The 22466-nt window shown below is 38.5% G+C and overlaps 1 protein-coding gene across 4 annotated transcripts in view; it reads right to left on the reverse strand.

Annotated features, from left to right (window-relative positions):
- The window catches only part of MICU1 (mitochondrial calcium uptake 1), a 216148-nt gene that overhangs the window by 16959 nt on the left and 176723 nt on the right, over positions 1-22466 (reverse strand). For all 4 annotated transcript variants that reach the window (XM_019625591.1, XM_019625582.1, XM_019625577.1 and 1 more), the window contains one exon: positions 16194-16302. In XM_019625591.1, the coding sequence (XP_019481136.1) occupies positions 16194-16302 (109 nt within the window). The remainder of the gene's footprint in view (positions 1-16193; positions 16303-22466) is intronic.

The raw sequence follows: 22466 nt of genomic DNA on the forward strand, positions 1-22466 counted from the left end.
AAACTTATCACTGACAGACTCACTTGCTCTGAGCTCCAGAGCTGGGGCAGCAGCTTGAAAGATGCCATGGACATATGGGGAGGAACTGAGTTGTCTGGCTCCAGGATGAGGGCTGAAGGGACAGCTTTCTGCCAGACAGAGGAGCTGGAGGAAGCCATTATTTCTTTAACCCTCCCCCCTCCTGGAGTGCAGATGCAGGTGGCCGCCATATCTGAGTCTCCATCAACTTGTTTAACTCCTTTTATTTGCCCTGCCCTGGTGATCTCCTAGACTCCACCCCACCCAACTATTGGGCACATCCAGGCCGCTTCCAGTGGCTTTTCCATACAAATGGCCTGCCTCGGCTGATGCTGCAGACTTTCCTAAAACCTCTCAAAGGTTCACAAACCCAAACAAGCAGCATCTGACTTCAGCTTGTTCCGTACCTCTGGCTGAATAGCCCTAAGCCTGGCATTAGCGACAGCCAGCCTTGGTTTGCAGCTTAGCCTCTTGGAGTACCTCTAATCCCAGCATGGGATGGCTCTGTGGCTTGTGCCAGGTGGCCTGGGCAGGGCAAAGATTGTAGCTGAACTTGGCCTGCAGGGGGTCCCCTCCCAGTAGGCTCTGGGGTTCATATACCCAGTGGCCAGCTTCGGACCGAGCCGGAGCATCACCAGGCCACCTCCAAAAACAACACACCCAAAGAGCACACTGGGCAGGTGCCAGAGCCCTGTTAAAGCGAATCCTGCACTGTAGGGTCTGCCCCTGCACCACAATTCCTCCACTATAGTCATGGCCAGTCCTCATAGCCAATCAGCCTGAGGGTCAATCCCTCTCATTAATGTGCAAACAGCAAGGTTCAATTATAACAGGAGGGCACACACAACTCACACAAGATACACACCTGGAGCACCTGGCTCTGGTGACCAGGGAGACTGTGCCACTGGGTCCCACAGCACCATATCATATAAAGGCGACTCTACTAAGATTGGGAGACTTAGCAGCCTTACCTAATACATAGCAACAGACACAGGGAGACAGCCAAAGTGGGAAGACAAAAAAACATATCCCAAATAAAGGAACAGAACAAAGCTCCAGAAAAAGAACTAAACGAAATGAGATAAGCAATATACCAGATGCAGAATTCAAAACATTGGTTATAAAGATGCTCAATGATGTAAGGGAGAACTTCAACAAAGAGAAAGTTAGCCTACAAAGTGACATAGAAACCATAAAAAGGAACCAGTCAAAAATAAATACAATAACTGAAGTGAAGACTACATTACAGGGAATCAACAGTAGGTTAGATGAAGCAGAGGATCAAATCAGCTATTTAGAAGATAAGGTAGCAGGGCCGGCTGAGTGGCGCGTTGGTTAAGAGCTGGCTTGGGATGCCAGAGGGCCCCGGTTCGGATCCCACATATGAGGGCCAGTGACACTGCCCTCCACAGCTAAGATGCTGAACAACAGCTCAACCTGGAGCTGGGCTGCTGTGAGTCACCGGTGACAGCAGGTGGGTTGCCATGGGCTACCGTGTGTAGCCAGCAGCCAGCGTGAGCGGACAGCAGCCACCATGAGTGGCCGTCCAGAAGCCGGCGACTGATCTGCCTCACCTGGGAAGAGCGCAATGATGGTGCCAACTTGGGCCAGTGAAGCAATGTCCTCCACAACTAGACTGAAGAACAAAAAAGGATAGCAACTTGTCTCTGTTCCCCTTCCCCCAATTCCCCAATAAAAATCTTTAAAAAAAAAAAAGAAGATAAGGTAGCAGGAAATGCCCACTTGAAACAGAAAAAGAAAAAAGAACCCCCCATATAATGACAGTTTAAGGGTCCTCTGGGACAACATCAAGCATACCAACATTCACATCATAGGGGTACCAGAAAGAGAAGACAGCAAGGAATTGAAAACCTATTTGAAGAAATAATGACTGTGAAAACTTCCCTAATCTGCTGAAGGAAATAGATATTCAAGCCCAGGAAGAACAGAAAGTTCCAAACAAGATGAACCCAAAGAAGCCCACACCAACACACATCATAATTAAAATGGCAAAGGTTAAAGACAAGGAGAGTATCTTAAAAACAGCAAGAGAAAGGCAGTTAGTTACTTACAAGGGAGCTCCCATAAGGCTGTCAGCTGATTTCTCAACAGAAACTCTGCAGGCCAGAAGGGATTGGCACAAAATATTCAAAGTGATGAAAAGCAAGGATCTACAACCAAGATTACTCTACCCAGGAAAGCTATCATTTAGAATAGCAGGACAGATAAAGAGCTTCCCAGACAAAAAAAAAGCTAAAGGAGTTTATCAGTATTACAAGGAATGTTAGAGGGACTTAGGAAAAAAAAAGAAAAAATAAAAATAAAAAATATGAATAATAAAATGACAATAACTACATATCAATAATTACTTTCAATGTAAATGGATTAAAGGTGCCAATCAAAAGATATAGCAGGGCTGAATGGGTAAGAAAACAAGACCCATACATATGATATATGATGCCTACAAGAGACTCACATCAGATCAAAAGACACACAGAGACTGAAAGTAATGGGATGGAAAAAGAAATCTCATGAAAATGAAAATAAACAAACAAAAAGGCTGGGGTAGTAATACTTATACCAGACAAAATAGACTTTAAAACAAAGGCTATATAACAAGAGACAAAGAAGGACCCAGTTAATGCCACTTTTGGGTATTTATCTGAAGAAACCCAAAGTGCTATTTCAAGGTGATGTGTGTATTCATACGTTCATTGCAGCATTGTTTACAATGCCTAAGATATGAAGGCAACCTGGGTGTCCCTGAATGAATGAATGCATAAAGAAGAGGTGGTACATATATACAATGGGATATTATTCAGCCATAAAAGAAGAATGAAATCTTGACATCTGAAGCTACATGGATGGACCCAGAGGGTATTGTGCTGAGTGCTGTAAGGCAGATAGAGAAAGAAAAATGTCACATCACTTATAAGTGGAACCTAAAGAACAAAATAAACAAACAAACGAAACAGAAACAAATTCATAGATACAGAGAACATTTTGATGGTTGCCTGATGGAAGGAGGTTGAGGGGGTGAGTGAAAAGAGGGAAGGGGTTAAGAAGTACAAATTGGTTGTTACAAAGTAGTCATGGGGGGCCGGCCGAGTGGCACGTTGGTTAAGAACTGGCTTGGGACGCCAGAGGGCCCCAGTTCGGATCCCACATATGAGGGCCAGTGACACTGCCCCAATTCCCCAGCGCTGTTCCCATCCCCCCAATTCCCCAATAAAAATCTTAAAAAAAAAAAAGTAGTCATGGGGATATAGGTATAGCATAAGAAATATAAGTCAATAATCTTGTAATAACTACGTATGTATGGTATTGGATGGGTACTAGATTTATTGGGGGTGATAGATGGGAGGGGGGTTTGAGGGCAGGATGAAAAAAGTGAAGGGATTAAGAAATACAAATTGGTAATTACAAAACAGTCATAGGGATGTAAAGCATAGAAAATATGGTCAATAATATGGTGGTAATAAATGTGTATAGTGCCAGGTGGGTACTAAAGTCAGGGGGATCACTTCTTAAATTATATAAATGTCTAACCACTATGCTATACATCTAAAATTAATATAAAATAATATTGAATGTCAGCTGTAATTGAAAAGTTAAAAAAGGGGGGAAAGGCAAAGGGGAATAAGAGGTTCAAATTTCCAGGTATAAAACAAGTTATGGGGATGTAATGTATAGGGAATATAGTCAATAATATTGTGATAGTGTGGTATGGTGTCAGATGGTTGCTGGACTTATCATGGTGATCACCTCTTTAGGTGTATAAATGTTGGTAGACACCAGATTATTAGAAGCTGAGAAGTGTACATCTGTATATCCTATATTTTGATGTTGAGAAACTGGAACTTTAGTATAGCCACGTCCTTTTTTGTTCTGTAGTATCCCTTGAAGTGATACATGATCTTATTTAAGTTACTTTAGGACTCTGTATACTGATTTCTTCACTGAAAAGTAATATGTTTAGAAAGGTAAAGAACACAGATGAGTCTACTAAGACATTCTTATGTGGGATTAGAAAGTAGATTAGACAGCTGCAAGAGTCTGTCACTGTAAGGTATGTACTACAGATGTCAGAGCGTCTGCAGAACCTAGGCCTGAACAGAAGAGAGAACTGTAGGGAAAATGTGATATATATTTCATATTCAAGAGAAGGGCACTAACTCCAAAACATCATAGTTTCCAAAAAGACTTTATTCTCCCCCCTAGAATGGTCAACTCTTATCCAAAGGGAACCGGGAGGAAATAGCTCAGAGCTTGTCCTTCTTAAGCTACTAAGGCACGGTTCAAACCTGCATTGCCTCCTGAGTTGTATTTCAGCAAAGATTTTCAAATTCCAGCAGCATTTTGGGATATACTGAGAGGCAACATGATGGTGTTTTGGGGATTAGAGAGACCTGGGTTTGAATCCTGGCTCTGTTACTGCTAACCTGGGTAACCATGAGCAAGCGGCTTTATTTTCTATTTCTTCATCCATCAAATGGGGATAGTATCTTTATTGGGGAACAATGCATCCTTCCCAGGACCCATGAGCTCCAAGTCAAGCCGCTGTCCCCTAATCTTAGCTGTGGAGGGCTCAGTTTAGCTCCAAGTCCAGTTGCCATTTTCAATCTTAGTTGCAGGGGGCGCAGCCCACCATCCCATGCGGGATTGAACCAGCAACCTTGTTGTTAACCGTATGAGCTCTAACCAACTGAGCCATTCGGCTGCCCATCAACAGCTCAGTTCAAGTTGTTGTCTTCAATCTAGTTGCGGAAGGCACAGCTCACTGTCTCATGTGGGAATCGAACCGGCAACCCCATTGCCCAGGGCTTGTGCTCCAACCAAATGAGCTACTTGGTCACCCCAGGATAATATCTTTCAAGTTTTAAGAATTAAGAGAGATAATGTCCATAAAGCACTTGGCGTTATGCCTGGCCTCTGAAACAGTCAATATTATTGACTATATTCCACATGCCGTACATTATATCACCATAACTTGTTTTATACCTGGAAATTTGAACCTCTTATTCCCCTTCACCTTTCCCCCACCTTTTTTAAAATTACAATTGACATTCATTGCTGTGAAATAATATTGCTATTAGTGTTCCAGATGTGTGATAGCCTCGCAGTCCTCCAAAGGGCAATGTGGCAGGATTCTTAGGGCTCAGGAGAGGGTAGCAGTTTGTCAAAGATCATCGTTCTGAATATGAGAGTCTGGTATGTGCTAGAAATGACTCCATCACTGATTTCTGACTCCTCCACTAACCTAGTAGGGACCTAAATGCTGAAAGACTTTGGCTCCTTTATTCATTCGTAAGTATTAGATTGAAAGATAATTTTAAAGCCACAAAGGTTCTTAGAGGTCATTCATGCCACTTCAGAGATAAAAGAAATGATTTGAGATCATCTGATGATATTACTGATGCTTCAGAAAAAATACTTGGGGTTTCAGAGAGCATCCTGTTGGGGTTATGCCACCGGTTTTACTATTTATTCTCTTGACTTGTCAGACAATAAGATAAACTGTACATATAGAATAACTATAAAGAATTAAGGCCAGGGCTGAACGAGTGGCTCAGTTGGCTAACAGCGCGAGCTCTGGGCAACAGGGTCGCTGATTCGATTCCCACATGGGCCAGTGAGCTGCGCCCAAGCTGAGCTGCCAATAGGTGGCAGGATTACTCAGCTGGTGACAGCACGTGCTCCTAACAACAAAGTTGCCAGTTCAACTCCTGCATAAAATGGTTGGCTACGCCTACCCACAACTAAGATTGAACACGGCACCTTGAGCTGAGCGGCCCTGAGCTGCGGCCAGCCGGATGGCTCAGTGGTTAGAGTGTGCACTCTTAGCAACAAAGTTTCCAGTCTGACTCCCGCATGGGATGGTGAACTACGCCCACCCGCAACTAAGATTTAACATGACACCTTGAGCCGAGCGGCTGACGGGTGGCTGGATGGTGACTGGACTTGGAGCTGAACTAACTGTTCCCTCCACAACTAAGACTGAAGGACAACAACTTGGGCTGTTCCCCTTCTCCAATTCCCCGATACTGTTCCCCTTCCCTAATTCCCCAATAAAAATCTTAAAAAAAGAAAAAAGAATTAAGACCAAACCATGTCATAAACTATGATTTTCAGTCTAAGTAGGCTTGTGTTGGGACATAAAGACTAAAGGCTAGGGACTATATTTGTGTGATTGTTTTCCTGCATTATAGTTCAAAGTACACAGGGGACACAACTGGGCCTCCAAGTTTACCAAATTATAATGTAGTGAGGTGCTTTATAATGGGGCTCTATCATACCTAGGAACCTTTTATTTTCTTGGTGGAAATAAGAATACGCTAAGTTATATATAGGCTATAACTCATTCTAGAGTTCCAACTCCAATAATTTCTAACTTTTCCATCACAGGATGCCATTGGGGAAGGAGTCGTGTTCAACTTTCCATTACTTCTTCAGCAGACTAGGTAAATCATTTGGATAGCCCTTGAGAAGTTATACATTTAATTTTAGGCCCTGTATATATATGAATAAAGCAGTAGAACCAATTTCTCTTAAGTGCTAAATAAAAGAGACAACCTGTAGTGGAAACATACAATATTTCATGGAGAAAGGTTTTTTTTCTTCAGATGGTCATAATTCACTGAGGACATTTCATTTTTGCCTGAGAGTTGTCATTCTCACATGGACCCTGCAGAACTAAAGAAAGAGCCTCAACGAAATTTGGCATTTTAGTGTGGAGGACTGCATCATGCTGCGGTATGGTAAATCTACAGTTGCCACCTGCCTGGGCTCAAACTGTTCTGAGGGACATTAGCTCTGTAAGTTGTTGAAAGACATTTGGGGTAAAATCAGGTTTGGGAACTATATCACTCTCTTGGAGATTACTAATGCACATTAGCATATTAAAATGTTGGCAGAGGTGGTGCTGCAGGAAGAAATTCTGGCATTTTCCAAACTTATTTGAATGATGGAACACTTTTTTTTTTTTTAAACCCACAGAACCATTAACATATTGCAGTATATGGTGTTTGTCACAATGCTGTTCGGGCAATTCTGTGCTAAATTATGTCTAAAGACAGGATTGCAAGCTCTAAAACAGCCAAGGAAGAAACAGTGCCAGGGCCTCTAAAATGGTGCCAATTTCTGAAGGTTCTAACCTTTTGGGAAAAAAGAAGATGGCTGAGACTGAGAGCAGAAGGCAGACACAAATACTCCTTCTCTACCCCCGCCCCACTCTTCCCCACCCTTTAATACGGGTCAGAGGCTCCACTTTTAGTCTTCTTACTTAATTGGCACTTATCACACCAAACTTGACCAGCTTGTATACTTATCTTTCTCCCCTATTAGACTGTGAGCTTTGTGAGAGTAGAACCCTGTGCCCTGCTGCCATACCCCAGTTCCTATGCTGCTGCCTGAATAAATGGTCGAACCACCCTAAATCTGGTTTATTGACATTTATTAAACATTCACTGCATGATAGGCACAAGATTAATACCCAATGAGGTGGGTATTATTATCCTGATTTTAAAAACACAGAAGCTAAATTCAGAAATTGCCCAAAGCTACTCAGTTGGTAAATGATGGAACTGAGATTAAAATCCAGACAATATGACTTCAGGACTTGGGTTCTTAACCAATACGCTTTTCTTCCTCTCTTCTAAGTTTCATCTCAGAGTAAAATTCCATGATTCTGCAGAGGGAGGATTCGTATAGAACTCAAGACAATGGCAAAATCACTAGTATGACTGTCAGGATCACTAGGGTTTAAAAGCAAAGGGGAGCGTGCAAGGAGAGCGTGCAAAAGACCGGCACATCTGACGGAGTGAAGGAATATGGAAAGGACAGCGGAACACATGCTAGAGGCCTTTCTGAGGAAGTGACATTTGAATTGAGACTTCAAAGATAAATAGACGTTACCCAAGTAAAGAGTATAATTAGGTTTCTAAAAAAAATTAAGTGTTTTTAATATTAACAGTACTAATATTCTCATAGTAAATTAAATTCACAATTCACATTTTTTTGGTTTCTATATTTGCCTTACTTTGTGGACTACGTATGAGTGATGTTTAGTCCTTGGTTGCTGTAAGTGGGTTAAATGGTGGCTCTCCAAAAAATATGCTTACATCTTAGTCCCTGGAACTTGTGAATGTGACTGTTTGGAAGAAGGGTCTTAGCAGATGTAATTAAGGATCCTGAGATGTGATCTGGGTTAAGGATTACCCGGGTGGGCCCTAAATGCAATGACAAATGTCCTTATAAGACACATACAGAAGGAAGACATATCGGGAGGAGGAGGGGAAGGCCACGTGAAGCCAACAGCAGTGACTGGACTTATACACCACAAGCCAAGGAACTAGAGCTTCCAGACGCTGGAAGAGACAAAGGCAGATTCTACCCTAGAGCCTTCAGAGGGAGTGTGGCCCTTGCCAACATCTTGATCTCGGATTTGTGGCCTTTGGAACTGTGAGAGAATAAATTTCTGTTGTTTTAAGTCAGCAAGTTTGTGTAATTTGTTATGATAGCCCTAGGATATGAATACACTTTGCTTTGTCCTTTCACTGTGCATGAATCCAGGCCAATTTCCCCTTGATATCTATCAGTTTACACTCAGGGAATCCAAAGTTATACAGATAAAACAAACTAAGAAGTCAAAACAAATGCCAAATATCATATATCTCAAAGCCAAACATATTTTTGGATATCACATATGATTGTATAATTTGTGCCACTGACTCTATTAGCAAGGATAATGAGGCATGGACTATATGGATGCTACCCAGGAAATGGCCTGAAGTGTTTTGAAAAGAACACTTTGTCTTTTTTTTTTTTTAACCACCTGGTTGTACTTTTCTTTGCTACCACTACCCTGAATCATTCTATTTTGTATACCCTATAATTTTAACAGGAACAGTGATTCATCCTATATAATTGTTCTTTAAAGTAATTCTATTGTCTTTAGTTGGGCTTTTCAAAAAAAGGTATGCAAATATAAAGAAGAGCTTATTAATTTTATTTTTACAAGTTATGACGTTAAATCTGATATCTTTGGATTTGCAGATGCTGTTAAACTTGTTTTGTGAAATATAGTGATATAACCAAAGCTATTTAGAGAAATGACTCTGAGGTATGACACACACATACTTCCATGATATCATTAATTTTTTTCCAAAACATTTCACAGAGGTCAGAGGAGGTATTATTTTAAACAAATAAATAAGAAAGCAAACAATTGCTATTTTAAAAAGTTGTGTAGATCAAGAAAATGAAATAAAATTCATCCACTTTGGAAAGGAAGAAGTAAAATAATCTCTATTTGCAGATGGCATGATCTTATATTAGAAAATCTTAAGGAATCCATCAAAAAGTGTTGGATAAGTAAGATTGGGTTTATAAAACCTCAAACAGTACTTTGGAAAGATTTAAAAATCACACATTGTGGCACTCAAAAGAGAAATACAGACATTGTCAAATAAACCAAAAACTAAGAGAATTCATTGCTAGCAGTTCTGTATCACAAGGAATGATAAAGGAAGCTCTTCACCCTGATGGGAAGTGAAACCAGATAAAAATTTAGCTATTCAGAAATAAATGAAAAGTAATCAAAATGGTAAATATGAGTAAATGGTAAATGTGGGTAAGCATAAAAGATTATTTTTTCTCTTAATTTCTTAAAAAATATAGCTGTTGAAAGCAAAAATCCTAACATTATATTGAAGAGATTATAACATATAAATATAAATGACAATTACAGTATAAAGGATGGGGTAATAGTAGATGGAACTATATGACTGCAAGGTTCTTTTACCTTTCACTTGAAGTGGTATAATATCAACTTTAAGTACACTATGAAAAGTTATAATTTCTAGAGAAACCACTAAAATAAAAATTGCAGGGCCGGACGAGTGGCGCATTGGTTAGGAGTTGGCTTGGGATGCCAGCTCTGAGCAGCAGGGCCCCGGTTTGGATCCCACATGAGGGCCAGTGAAATGGCGTCCTCCACAACTAGACTGAAGACAAAAGGACAGCAACTTGTCTGTTCTTCTCTGATTCCCCAGCGCTGTTCCCCTCCCCCAATTCCCCAATAAAATCTTAAAAAGCAAATAGATATAGCTAACAGACCATTAGACTCAGCTATATGTCTAGAAGAGATGCACCTAAATATACAGATAGATTGAACATAAAAGAATAGAAAGAGACACACCATGCAAATAATAACCATAAAAAAAGCTGGAGTAATTGTATCAATGTCAGACAAAACAGATTAAAAAAAAAGGTGTATTACTAAAAATAAAGGGGGGCACATTTCTTAAGGATAAAAGGGCAAATTCATCAGGAGAACATAATTAACATAATCATTAAGTGTGCCTGCACTTAATACCAGAGAGCTCAAAATTCATGAAGCAAAGACTGACAACACTTAAAGAGAAAAATAGGCAAATCCTTACATCACATGTGGCGATTTTAATATCTTCCCTCACTAACTAGACAAAAAAGTCAGTAAAGACATAAAAGATCTGAACACTATCAACCACCTTGATCTAACTGACATTTTTACAACAATATACTCAAAAGTACAGAATACATATTCAAGGGCTGGCCGAGTGGCACATTGGTTAAGAGTCGCCCCGGTTCGGATCCCATATGAGGGCCAGTGACACTTCCCACTACAGCTAAGATGGTGAACAACAGCTCAACCTGGAGCTGGGCTGCTGTGAGTTGCCGGTGATGGCATAGGCTGCAGCCCCTGCTGCAGTGGGTTGCCATGGGCTACCGTGTGTAGCCGGCAGCCAGTGTGAGCGACCAGCAGCTGCTGTGAGTGGCTGTCCAGAAGCTGGCGACTGATCTGCCTCACCCGGGAAGAGCGCAATGATGGTGCCAACTTGGGCCAGTGAAGCAACGTCCTCCACAACTAGACTGAAGAACAAAACGACAGCAACTTGTCTGTTCCCCTTCCCCAATTCCTCAGCACTGTTCCCATCCCCGAGTTGCCCAATAAAAAGCCTTTACAAAAAAAAAAAAGAATACATATTCAAGTGTATATGAAACATTCATAAAAAAACTGACCATACGCTGGGCCATAAAATAAGTCTCAATGAATTTTAAAGAATTGAAGTTTTACAGTGTGTTCTTTGACTACAATGGAATTAAACTAGAAATAAAAAATATATCTAGAAAAAAATAAAAATATTTGGAAATTAAACAACACACATTTTTAAGTAACGCATAAGTCACCAAAGAAATCACAAGAAAAATCAGAAAATATTTAAAAGAGAATGATGATAAAGCTACAACGTATGAAAATTTGTGGGATGTAGGTAAAGTTCCATTTTAAGGAGCTGGAAAGAGAAATATATACTGAAAATAATTAGAGGTAAGGAAATAACAAAGGTATGAGCAGAAATCAATGCAATAAGAAAAAAATCATAGAGAAAATTAACAGTCAAAAATTGGTTCTTTGAAAAGTTTAACAAAATTGTTAACCCCCTAGGTAAATTAAATAAGAAAAAAGAGAAAAGAGAGAAAACATAATTCACCAAAATTACCAGTAAAAGAGGGGATTTTAGATTCTACAGACATCAAAAGGGTAATAAGGGAATATTATGAACAGCTTTATGTCAATAAATTCAATAACTTAAACAAAATGGGAAAATTCCTAAAAAAATACAACTTGTCAAAATTCACACAAGATAAAAACATAAACTCTGAATATATTTACTACAGAAATTAAAAGATCAAAACCTTCCCACAAACAAAACTGCAGGCCAAGATAGTTTTGCTGATGATTTCTATCAAACAATTCAGAAAGAAAGATTGCAATCTTATACAAAATCTTTCTGAAAATAAAGAAGATAAAACACACCAATTCAGTTTATGAGGACAGAATAGTCTGACACAAAACCTGAAGACATTACAAAAGGGAAAATTCCAGACCAATATCCCTCAATATTTAACAAAATGTTAGCAAATCAAATCTGGCAATATACAAAAAGCTTAATACATCATTACAAAGTTAGGTTTCATTCAGAGCAATAAGGGATAATCAATATAATCTATACCATATTAAGAAAAAAAGGAGGAAAGCTATATAGTCATTTCTATATATGTAGAAAAAGTATTTGGCAAAACTTAACAGCATTGAAGATAAAAATCCTTTCTAAATTAGGAAGAGAAAAAATTTCCTTAATCTGGTAATGAGCATCTATGAACAGTCTCTAATAACCAACTTAATGGTGAAATGTTAAATGTTTTCCACCTAAAATCAGGAAGAAGCCAAGGATGCCCACTCTCACCTCTCATAGTCAACATGTACTGGTGATTGAAGCTAATGCAATCTGGTAAGAAAAAAAAGGTAGGAATATCAAAAAAGAAGAGGTGAAATTATTTCTGCAGATTACATGATCGCTTATATAGAAAACCTAAGGAATCTACAAAACAACTAGAAGAATAAGCGAATTTAGCAAGCTGCAGAATACAAGATCAATATAAAAAATCAATTGTATTTTAACAGCAGCAGCAATTAAAAAATAAAATAAAAATTCCAATTATAATATCATAAAAAACATAAAATATTTAGGCATGAATTAAAAAAAATATATGTGCAAGACCTGTATACTTAAATAACTACAAAGACACTGCTGACAGAAATTGAAAAAGACCTAAAAAATGGAGAGATATAATATGCTCATGAATTAGAAGATTCATTATCACTAAGATGTCAATTTTCTCCAAATTAATCTACATATTCAATGTGACTGCAATCACAATCCTACCTCTTTTTTACATAAGAAAGTGACAAGCTGATTCTAAAATTTATACGGAAATACAAAGGACATAAAATATGTAAAGCAATCTTGAAAAAGAAGAATCAAGTTGGGAGGATTTATAATACTTCCTACTTCAAGACTTTCTATAAAGTTACAGTAATCAAGACAGTGAGTATGTATGGGTATAAAAAGAGACATATAGATAAATGTAACAGACCAGAGAGCTCAGAAGTAAATCTACATTTAAAAGGTCATTTGATTTTTGAAAAAGATGCCAAAGCAAACCAATGGATGGCCTTTTCAACAAATGGTACTGGTACAACTAGATATCCATGTTAAAAAAAAGAAATCTTGACTTCTACTTTACACCATATATAGAAATTAATATGAGATGGATCATATATGAAATATAAGAGCTGGGTGGCGGATTGGGGGAGGGGGTTGTCACTTTGAGGGGTAAAAAGTATGACTATTGCACTGTGTTGTACACCTGAAACTAATTAAAAAAAAAAAAAAAGACAGCCAAACAAAAAAAACCACCATAGATAAAAAAAAAGGGAAAAGAAAATAATAGGAAGAAGCAGTGAATTTTGTCTTTCCTTCCTTACATTTCAGCAGTGGATGGTTTTGTGTGTTAGAAGTTTTGACTCATCTCATTGCTTTAATATCTCCTAAAAATTAAAGAAAAAATACCTCTGCATTTTATAAAAATTAGTTATTATTTTGGGCTCATATTGGCTAACCTTTTAAGTTTATAATAATAGCACCCATATCTGCACCAAAGTAGAAGAATATGGCTGAGTGACTTGGGTGTCAGGAACAGTAGAGCCTCTGTTTGAATTGTGATCCCATGTACGTATCATAGCATCGCTGTTTTTTGGAGCCACCATTCTTACTCTGTGCACGTGTAACTTATTGTTTATAGAAATAAAGCTTGTCCTTGGAGGAAGGACTCTGCTGGAGACAGGGACATATTGTTTAAAACGCACTGAATTCCTCCGGTTTACATGCTGTTAAGTAATGCAGTTCAACCCAGTTTAGCAGAAGTTTATCCAATGCCCACTATGTGCTAGGCATGGGAAGGCTTGTGGGAGGCATCAGTCAGCGCCTGCCTTTCTGGAACCATGGTCTGTGGAGCAGCAGATGTAGAGACAGGCCACCTGGACCCTGGGTTGGTGCTAATAAAAATACTAAAGAAATTCTGTGAGACTTCTGAGGGAGAGAAGGAGGGATTCACTTTATTTTGGTGGCTGAATAAAAGCCTCTCTATGTCAGTGAGAAAAGCAAGTGATCTTTCTGTGTGCTTATTTTCTGTCATCTAATTATGTTTTAGATTGTTGAATTATGTCTTAGATTGTTCACACACACACACACAAAAAACATAAGAGCTAAAATAAAACAATAAAGCTTGTAGGAGAAAATATAGGTGAATATCTTCTTCATAGTTTGGTGGTAGATAAAGATTTATTAGGACCAAAAAGTGATAACCAAAAATAAAAATTTGATAAATTATCAAAAAACCCCCACCTGCTAATCAAAAGACACTATTAAGAAAGTAAATAGTTAAGCCACAGACTAGAAAAATATTCATAAAATATATACCTCATACAGAACTTGTATCTAGCATATCTCGAGATCTTCCACAATTTTGTATTAAGACAAGCAACCTAATAAAAATGGGCAAAACATTTGAACTGACACTTCACCAAAGAAAATATATGATTGAGAAGAACATAAAAAGTTGCTCACTAGCAGAAGTCATCAGGGAAATACAAATTAAAAACACAATGAGGCATCTTTATATATACTCCAGAATCACCAATTATTGACAAGAATGTGGAACAACTTAAACTATTATACATTATTGGTGAGAGTATAAAAAGATACACTGTGAAAAAGGGTCTGACAGTTTTTTATAAAAAAATACTCACCTTCCACTGGACCCAGCAATTTTCTCCTAGGTATTTATCCATGAGAAATGAAAACACATGTCCTCAAAAAGGCTAACACAGGAATGTTCATAGGGAGCCGGCTGAGTGGCTCAGTTGGTTAAGAGCACGAGCTCTGAGCAACAAGATTGCTGGTTGACTCCCGCATGGGATGGTGGGCTATGCCCACCCGCAACTAAGATTGAACACGGCACTTTGCGCTGAGCAGCTGCAAGCTGCAGTTGGGTGGCCAGATGGCAACTGAACTTGGAGCTGAGCTAGCTGCGCCCTCCACAACTAAGATTGAAGGACAACTTGGCTGTTCCCCTCACCCAATTCCCCAACACTGTTCCGCTTCCCCAATTCTCCAATAAAATCTCAAAAAAAAAAAAGAATGTTCATAGCAGCTTTGTCCAAGATAGCTAATAACTGGAAACAGTCAATGTATCCAATAAAGAATGGATATACAAATTGTGGGGTATTCATACAATGGGTTACTATTCATAAAAAAGGAAAAACTATTATACACGCAACAAATGTTTTGATCTCAAAAACATGCTGAAATGTTATAAAGGGTGTACACCATATAATTCCATTTTTATGAAGTTCTAGAACAAACGAAGTTTTGTTATAAACTACGGTGGAAAAATACACAGAATTAAGGTTGCCTCTTGGTGAGTGGAGGCAGAAATTTACTGTGAAGTGGGGCACAAGGGAACTTTAAACAAATATTGAACTTCAGTTACTATTCATGGTGAAGTATTTAGGAGTGAAGTGCACTTAAGTCTGTAACTTACTCTGAGTGCAACAAAAAATAAGAAAGAGTGATAGAGGGATGAATATACACATAGATATACTATCAGGGAAATATAGCAAAATGTTAATTGAGCCAGATATATGAACATTCTTCGAATGAGTGTTCCAACTATTCTAAATGTTTGAAATTTTTCATAATAAAATGTTGGGAAAAAATTGTTTTTCAATTCCTTTGCTCTCTCATATTGCCTATACAAATTTGAACAGAATTTGTATGAAGTAAGCCAATAGAGGGTGCTATTCTCTGAGTCATGATTTTATCTTAAAAAAAAAAACCACCTTTAATACAAGAAATAAACCAAGCCATTCCTTCTCACCAAAGAATAAATTAAAATACATAGTGACTTCAGTTTCACATTATATACTCGTATGTAACGACTCTGGCTCCAATAAGAGAAGATCCAAAGTTTTATGCACTCTGCCTCAGCTTAGATGCCGATTTCCAAGGCTAACTAACTCTGCCTTGGCTACAGCCTTTAGCACAAGGAAATATATTTGCTGAGTTTGGCCTCTCAAGGCGAAATGCAAGGCTTATGCAATATCAACAAAACAAAACAAATAAAAAACAGTATCAAGAAAAACTCACATATTACAGTTAAGGAGGGGTAGTCACCTAGTAGATTATAGATTCAATGTTTATACCATCAAGAAAAAACTTGGGTTTCATTACCTTTATCAAGAGATGCCCCGGCCATATGGTAAAAGCTCAGTGCAGTGTCCACATCATTAATATTCTTTAGGAAAGTAAAGAAGTTCTCCACTTCCTGAAATGTCAGGCCCTGAAAGAAAAGAGACAAGGTAAAGCAGGAACCTGTAACAAAAAGCTGCATAAAATCCAGAAAACTAGGCCTGTCTATCAATCAGACATTTATGCTATGTGTAGAACAGAGATTGAATAAATTAGTCAAGGAATGTCAAATTTGTACACAATAGAATTTTACCCTGAAAAGGTCAAGCTGGCTAATTGCTTTCCTCTCACATGTAAAATCTGACATGAAGCTGTTTCCCGTTGTGGCTGGCGATCGTTAATAAAAATATGTCTAACTGTGTCCTCCACTTAGTCACAATATCTATTACCAAGTATGACACTTCCTAAATGAGCTGTAGCCATTTGATCTGTTACTGTTATACATCTTAACAGGTAAGACCAGAGTCAGGACTTCCATTTAAATAACCTACTCACAGGACATTCAAGCTTTTTGAGGCTTAAGTTAAAGAATCAACGGTCAGTGATATACATCAGAATGGTCTCAGAACTGAGCAGAACCCAAGCACTTGGGAAGCTGTTTATTATCTTAATTTAAAAGTGATGAATGATGCAATTTGTCACTTAACTTTAACCTAATCAAATTCTGTGAATAAAGGAGTTCTTTTCAAAAGCTGGTCAAAGGTTTGCTGATCTCAAATTCTACCTTCTAGGATGGCTTGAGAGAGACAGTAGTTACATAAATAGGGGCTACAGGGAGTTCCCTTACAGGGAGGAAGGTTTGTCCTACTTGCCTATTTCCCACTTCTCACACATCATGCTTTGATGGAAATGAATACAATTTCTAAGAAGTAAATAACACTGAAGAGACACTGAGGTTAATGCCTTTTAATGAAAAATCAGGTCCTTAATGGATTGCAGATGCTGACTGGCTTCTACTGAGTGCCGCTTCTCTTCCAATTCCCATTTCCCCAAACTATGGAGCCCAGGGAGCCACATGGAGGACTCAATAATAAGGCATTCTCAGTACAGGCAATCTACAGTACTTCCTGGTACTCTCCAAGTTTGTCAATGGTATCTTTCTCATTTTATCAATCAAACTGAGAGCTAAAATACTCTATGTATAATTATGTCACATGATCTTTTATAGTCCTCCCTCCCCCCAAGAATCAAAGAACTTAAACTTTTTATTGTGTAATATGACGACCGTATAGAGAGGCACAGAAAACGTAAATGTACAACTTAACTGTTATAAAATGAACACTTGTAAAACCTCCATTCAGGTCAAGAAACACTATTATCTGCATCCCAGGGCCTCCCTCCTTCCCCGCAATATAGCCTTTCTCAGTCATAAGCCTCTTCTCCCAGTGGTAATCACTATTGTGATTTTTAGGGGGTTCATTCCCTTGCTTTTTGTTTTACTTACGTGTTTGTGGTGATGCTGCTGTAAACAAACCTAGTTGCCAGTCTTATAAAAGTATAGCACATACACTTATGTGTTTCTATGTTTCGATACACAAATACCATTGTGTTACAGTTGCCTACAGTATACAGTACCTAATGCCATACAGATTCGCAGTTAGGAGCAATAAGCTATATCATATAGCCTAGATGTGTAGTAGGCTATAAGTTTGTGTAGGTACACTCTATGATGTTGGCACAATGATGAACTGCCTAACTACACGTTTCTCAGAATGTATCCCTGTCTTTAAGTGGCATATGACTGTATAATATATGGCTTCTCCTTTTAAGATTTGTCCACCTTTTTCTGTATATCTGTGGTTCATTCACATTTATTGCTCTAAGTATTCCATTGTGTGAATATACCACAAGTATTTATCCACTCTATCTGGGCTGTTTCTATTTTTTGGCAATTATGAACAGAGGTGCATCTGTATTTAAACATTCATTCAAACATTTACAATGGCATCTACAATGCCAAGCTCCATAATATTCGGCAGTGAAATAGGAGACCTATATTAAACATTTTTTCCCTGATTTGAGGTCATTCTCTTGGCCTTGACTTAGAGCATCCAGAGAGAGGGCTCATTCCTTGTATGAAAGCCATGGTATGCTATCTAATATAAGCACTAGAACAGAATCAGCTCAAAGAGGAGAATCCCACTGGACCAGAAGTACAGGTTCTACAATATCACCTGCCTGTAGATGGGTACACTAATACCATATTCTCTTTATCTCCATCTAAAGACATGCCAAAGTGGAAACAACCCAAGTGTCCATCGATGGATGAATGGCTAAACAAAACGTAGTATATACATATAATGAAATATTATTCAGCCTTTAAAAGGAAGGACATTCTGACACATACTATATAAAATGGATGAACCTTGAAGACATTATGTCAAGTGAAATAAATCAGTTATAAAAGACAAATCCTGCATGATTCCACATACGTGAGGTACCTAGAGTAGTTAAACTGATAGAGACAGAAAGTAGAATGGTGATTGCCAGGAGTTTGAAGGAGGGAGAAAAGGGGAATTATTGTTTAATGGGTATGGAGTTTCAGTCCAAGAAGATAAAAAAGGTTCTAGAGGTGGATGGTGGTGATCGTAGTATAAGTGTGAACGTACTTTTCAAAAACATTTTAAAAGGTGTGATAAAAAAATATGGTGGGGCCGGCCGAGTGGCGCGATGGTTAAGAACTGGCTTGGGATGCCAGAGGGGCCCGGTTCGGATCCCACATATGAGGGCCAGTGACACTCCTCCACAGCTAAGATGCTGAACAACAGCTCAACCTGGAGCTGGGCTGCTGTGAGTCGCTGGCTATGGCGTAGGCTGCAGCCCCTGTGGCAGCGGGTTGCCATGGGCTACCATGTGTAGCCAGCAGCCAGCATGAGTGGCCAGCAGCCGCAGTGAGCGGCCATCCAGAAGCCGGAGACTGATGTGCCTCACCTGGGAAGAGTGCAATGATGGTGCCAACTTGGGCCAGTGAAGCAACATCCTCCACAACTAGACTGAAGAACAAAAAAAAAACCCCCCAAAATGACAGCAACTTGTCTGTTCCCTTCCCCCAATTCCCCAGCACTGTTACCATCCCCCAATTCCCCAATAAAAATCTTAAAAAAAAAATATGGTGAATGTTTAAAAAAATTTATTACAGTAAAAGACACATTGCCATTAATCCCCTTCAAAATACTCCCCCTTGCTTCGGACACACTTATCCCACTGTTCTTGCCACTTCCTGAAGCAGTTCTGGAACTCCTCTTTTGTGAGTGTTTATAGTTGTGTTGTCATGGCTGCCTTGATGTCCTGAATCATTTTGACTTTGGGGAAGAGCCAGAAGTCACATGGTGCCATATCCAGTGAATAAGGTGGATGAGGACACACTAATGTTTTTGACAGAAACTGCCGTACACCAGAAGCAATGTGTGATGACACACAGCGTTGTCATGATGGAGGATGATTACGGCACACTTTAAAACACACCTTCTCTCAACCGTAGCTCACACCAGACTAACTCCACTGACCAAGTCAAAACTTGTCACACACGGTTACTAAAGTTCAACATGCTGCTTCCCGTATTGAAAATCCCTGCCTTTCCATTGGATGGCACTCAGCAGCAGCGTTCACCATACTTTTTCTACACATCTCTTACTTATTTTTCAGTTACAGTTGATATTCAATACAGTGGTTAGACATTTATATAATTTATGCAGTGATTCCCCCGATTAGTCTAGTACCCACCTGACACTACACAACATTACTGACTATATGCTCAATGCTGTAGTTTACATCCTTGTGACCATTTGGTAACCATCAATTTGTATTTCTTAATTCCTTCACCTTTTCACCCAGCCAGTCAACATCCCCCCGCTCCCCATTGCAATCATCAGTTTGTTCTTAGTATCTATGAGTCTGTTTCTGTTTTGCTTGTTTGTTTATTTTGTTCTTTAGATTCCACTAGTAAATGAGATCATATGGTATTTGTCTTTCTCAGTCTGACTTACTTCACTCAGCATAATATCCTCTAGGTTCATCCCTGTTGTCGCAGTGTGAATACTTAATGCCACTGAATCGTACACTTAAAAATGGTTAAAATGGGGCCGGCTGAGTGGATTAGTTGGTTAAGAGTGTGAGCTCTGAGCAACAGGGTTGCCGGTTCAATTCCCACATGGGCCAATGAGCTTCTCCCAAGCTGAGCTGCCAACAGATGGCAAGATGGCTCAGCTGGTGAGAACACGTGCTCTTAACAACAAGGTTGCTGGTTTGACTCCCGCATGGATGGTGGGCTATGCCCACCCACAACTAAGATTGAACATGGAACCTTGAGCTGAGCGGCCGTGAGCTGCTGATGGGCAGCCAGATGGTGACTGGACTTGGAGCTGCGCCCTCCACAACTAACATTGAAGGACAACAACTTGGCTGTTCCCCTTCCCCAATTCCCCTATTTAAAAAAAGAATGGTTAAAATGATAAATTTTGTTATGTATATTTTACCACAATTTAGGCATGCTAAACCTTTTTTACTTTCCTTATTAAGGTGTAGATATCCGTGGGCAAGGGGAAAACAGGTGTCTGATTTGCTGAAAGGGTTTTTAAAGGCTAAAAAGTTAACATAAAATTCTGAAAACAGAAAAGGTATGGTAGAGAAAATGTTTCCTACTCTGACAAACAACCTCTAATGTATGTTAGTTAATTTACCATGAAATACCAACAATATAGCTCAAGACCAGAGTATTCATGCTATGAAATTATTTGAGGACAAAAAGAACAATCTGAATTGAATGGCTATTTATTTAATAATTTAGAAAAACAGTGGCATACAAATCACATTATGTCATTATTAAATTGAAGTATATTAAGCTTTTTGCCTTTTACTATATAGATATAATAAAAAAATATTTATCGAGCACTTATTAACCACTCAGCACTGTGTCAGGAATAGTGAGGGAAATAAAACTGCACTGGCCTTGATTTTATAGAGCTTAAAATTTAGATAGGCCTCCTTAAAGAAATGATGGTACCAGTCAAAAAAATTCTTATTTCTTGGTAACTATCTTAGTGAAAAATCCAGAGGGTTATTAGAATAAAGCTAGCATAAGACTATAACATGAGGTTTGTGGATGGAAAGTGAAAGGATACATTTTTTGCGAGTTGTTTAGACTAGAACACTATAGCTTATGCACAATCTATTGGCAGGTGACTTGACCTGCAGACATAGTAGTCAAAAGCAAATATCTTTCTTTTGGGCTTGGCATCAAAAGGATTTTCTTGACATACTGTGGGGAAGTGGAAGAAGGAGTTATTCTATTCTGTAACCAACTGTTCAAAACAGGTTATCTACCTACCCTTGGAAAGATGGACTTATATAAAACTGGGCTTTAGATGACTAAAAAAAAAGAAAAATTACAAGTACTTTGTGGATAGTAGAAACAGTTCTTTATGTTGCTAAAATAAATTTAACATTAGGAATTTGTTAAATAGAATTGTCTTTCAAAACTAAAAGCAATTGATAAAATGTTTAGAAGAAAACATAAAAAAACTTTATGACTTTGAGTGAGGCAAAGAGTTCTTAGATATGCCAGCAAAAGCACAATTCATAAAAGAAAAATACTGATAAATCAGACTTCATCAAAATTAAAAACTTGCGTGTTTCAAAATACTGAGAAAACAGACAAATTACAGACTTGGAGAATGTATTTAAAAATCATATATCTGATAAAAGATTTGTATCCAGAATTATGTAAAGAACTCTTACAACTCAATGAAATAATAATAATAATCCAATTAAAAAAAGATTTGAATAGACATATTACTAGAAAAGATATGTGAATGGCCAATAAGTACATGAAATGATGCTCAGAATCACCAGTCATTAGGGAAATGCAAATTAAAACACAATGAGGACGCCACCATGCACTCATTAGGATGACTGTAACAAAAAAGACAGTAATAACTTTTGGTATAAGGATATGGAGAAACTGGAACTCTCATACACTGATGTGGAAATATAACATGGTACAGCCACTTTGGAAAACAGTTTCTTAAAAAAAGCTAAACATAATTTTACCACACGACCTGGCCATTTCATTCCTAGGAATCTCCTTAAGAGAAATGAAAACATAGGTTGAAATAAACACTCGTACACAACTGTTCATAGTGGTATTAGTTAAAATAGCTAAAAAATTGAAAACAACTCAAATGTTTGTAAACTGGTGAATAAATAAACAAAATGCAGAATATCCATGCAATGGAATACTACTTATTATTCAGCAAT

This window comes from Hipposideros armiger, unplaced genomic scaffold (assembly GCF_001890085.2).
Source record: "Hipposideros armiger isolate ML-2016 unplaced genomic scaffold, ASM189008v1 scaffold_15, whole genome shotgun sequence".
NCBI lineage: Eukaryota > Metazoa > Chordata > Mammalia > Chiroptera > Hipposideridae > Hipposideros > Hipposideros armiger.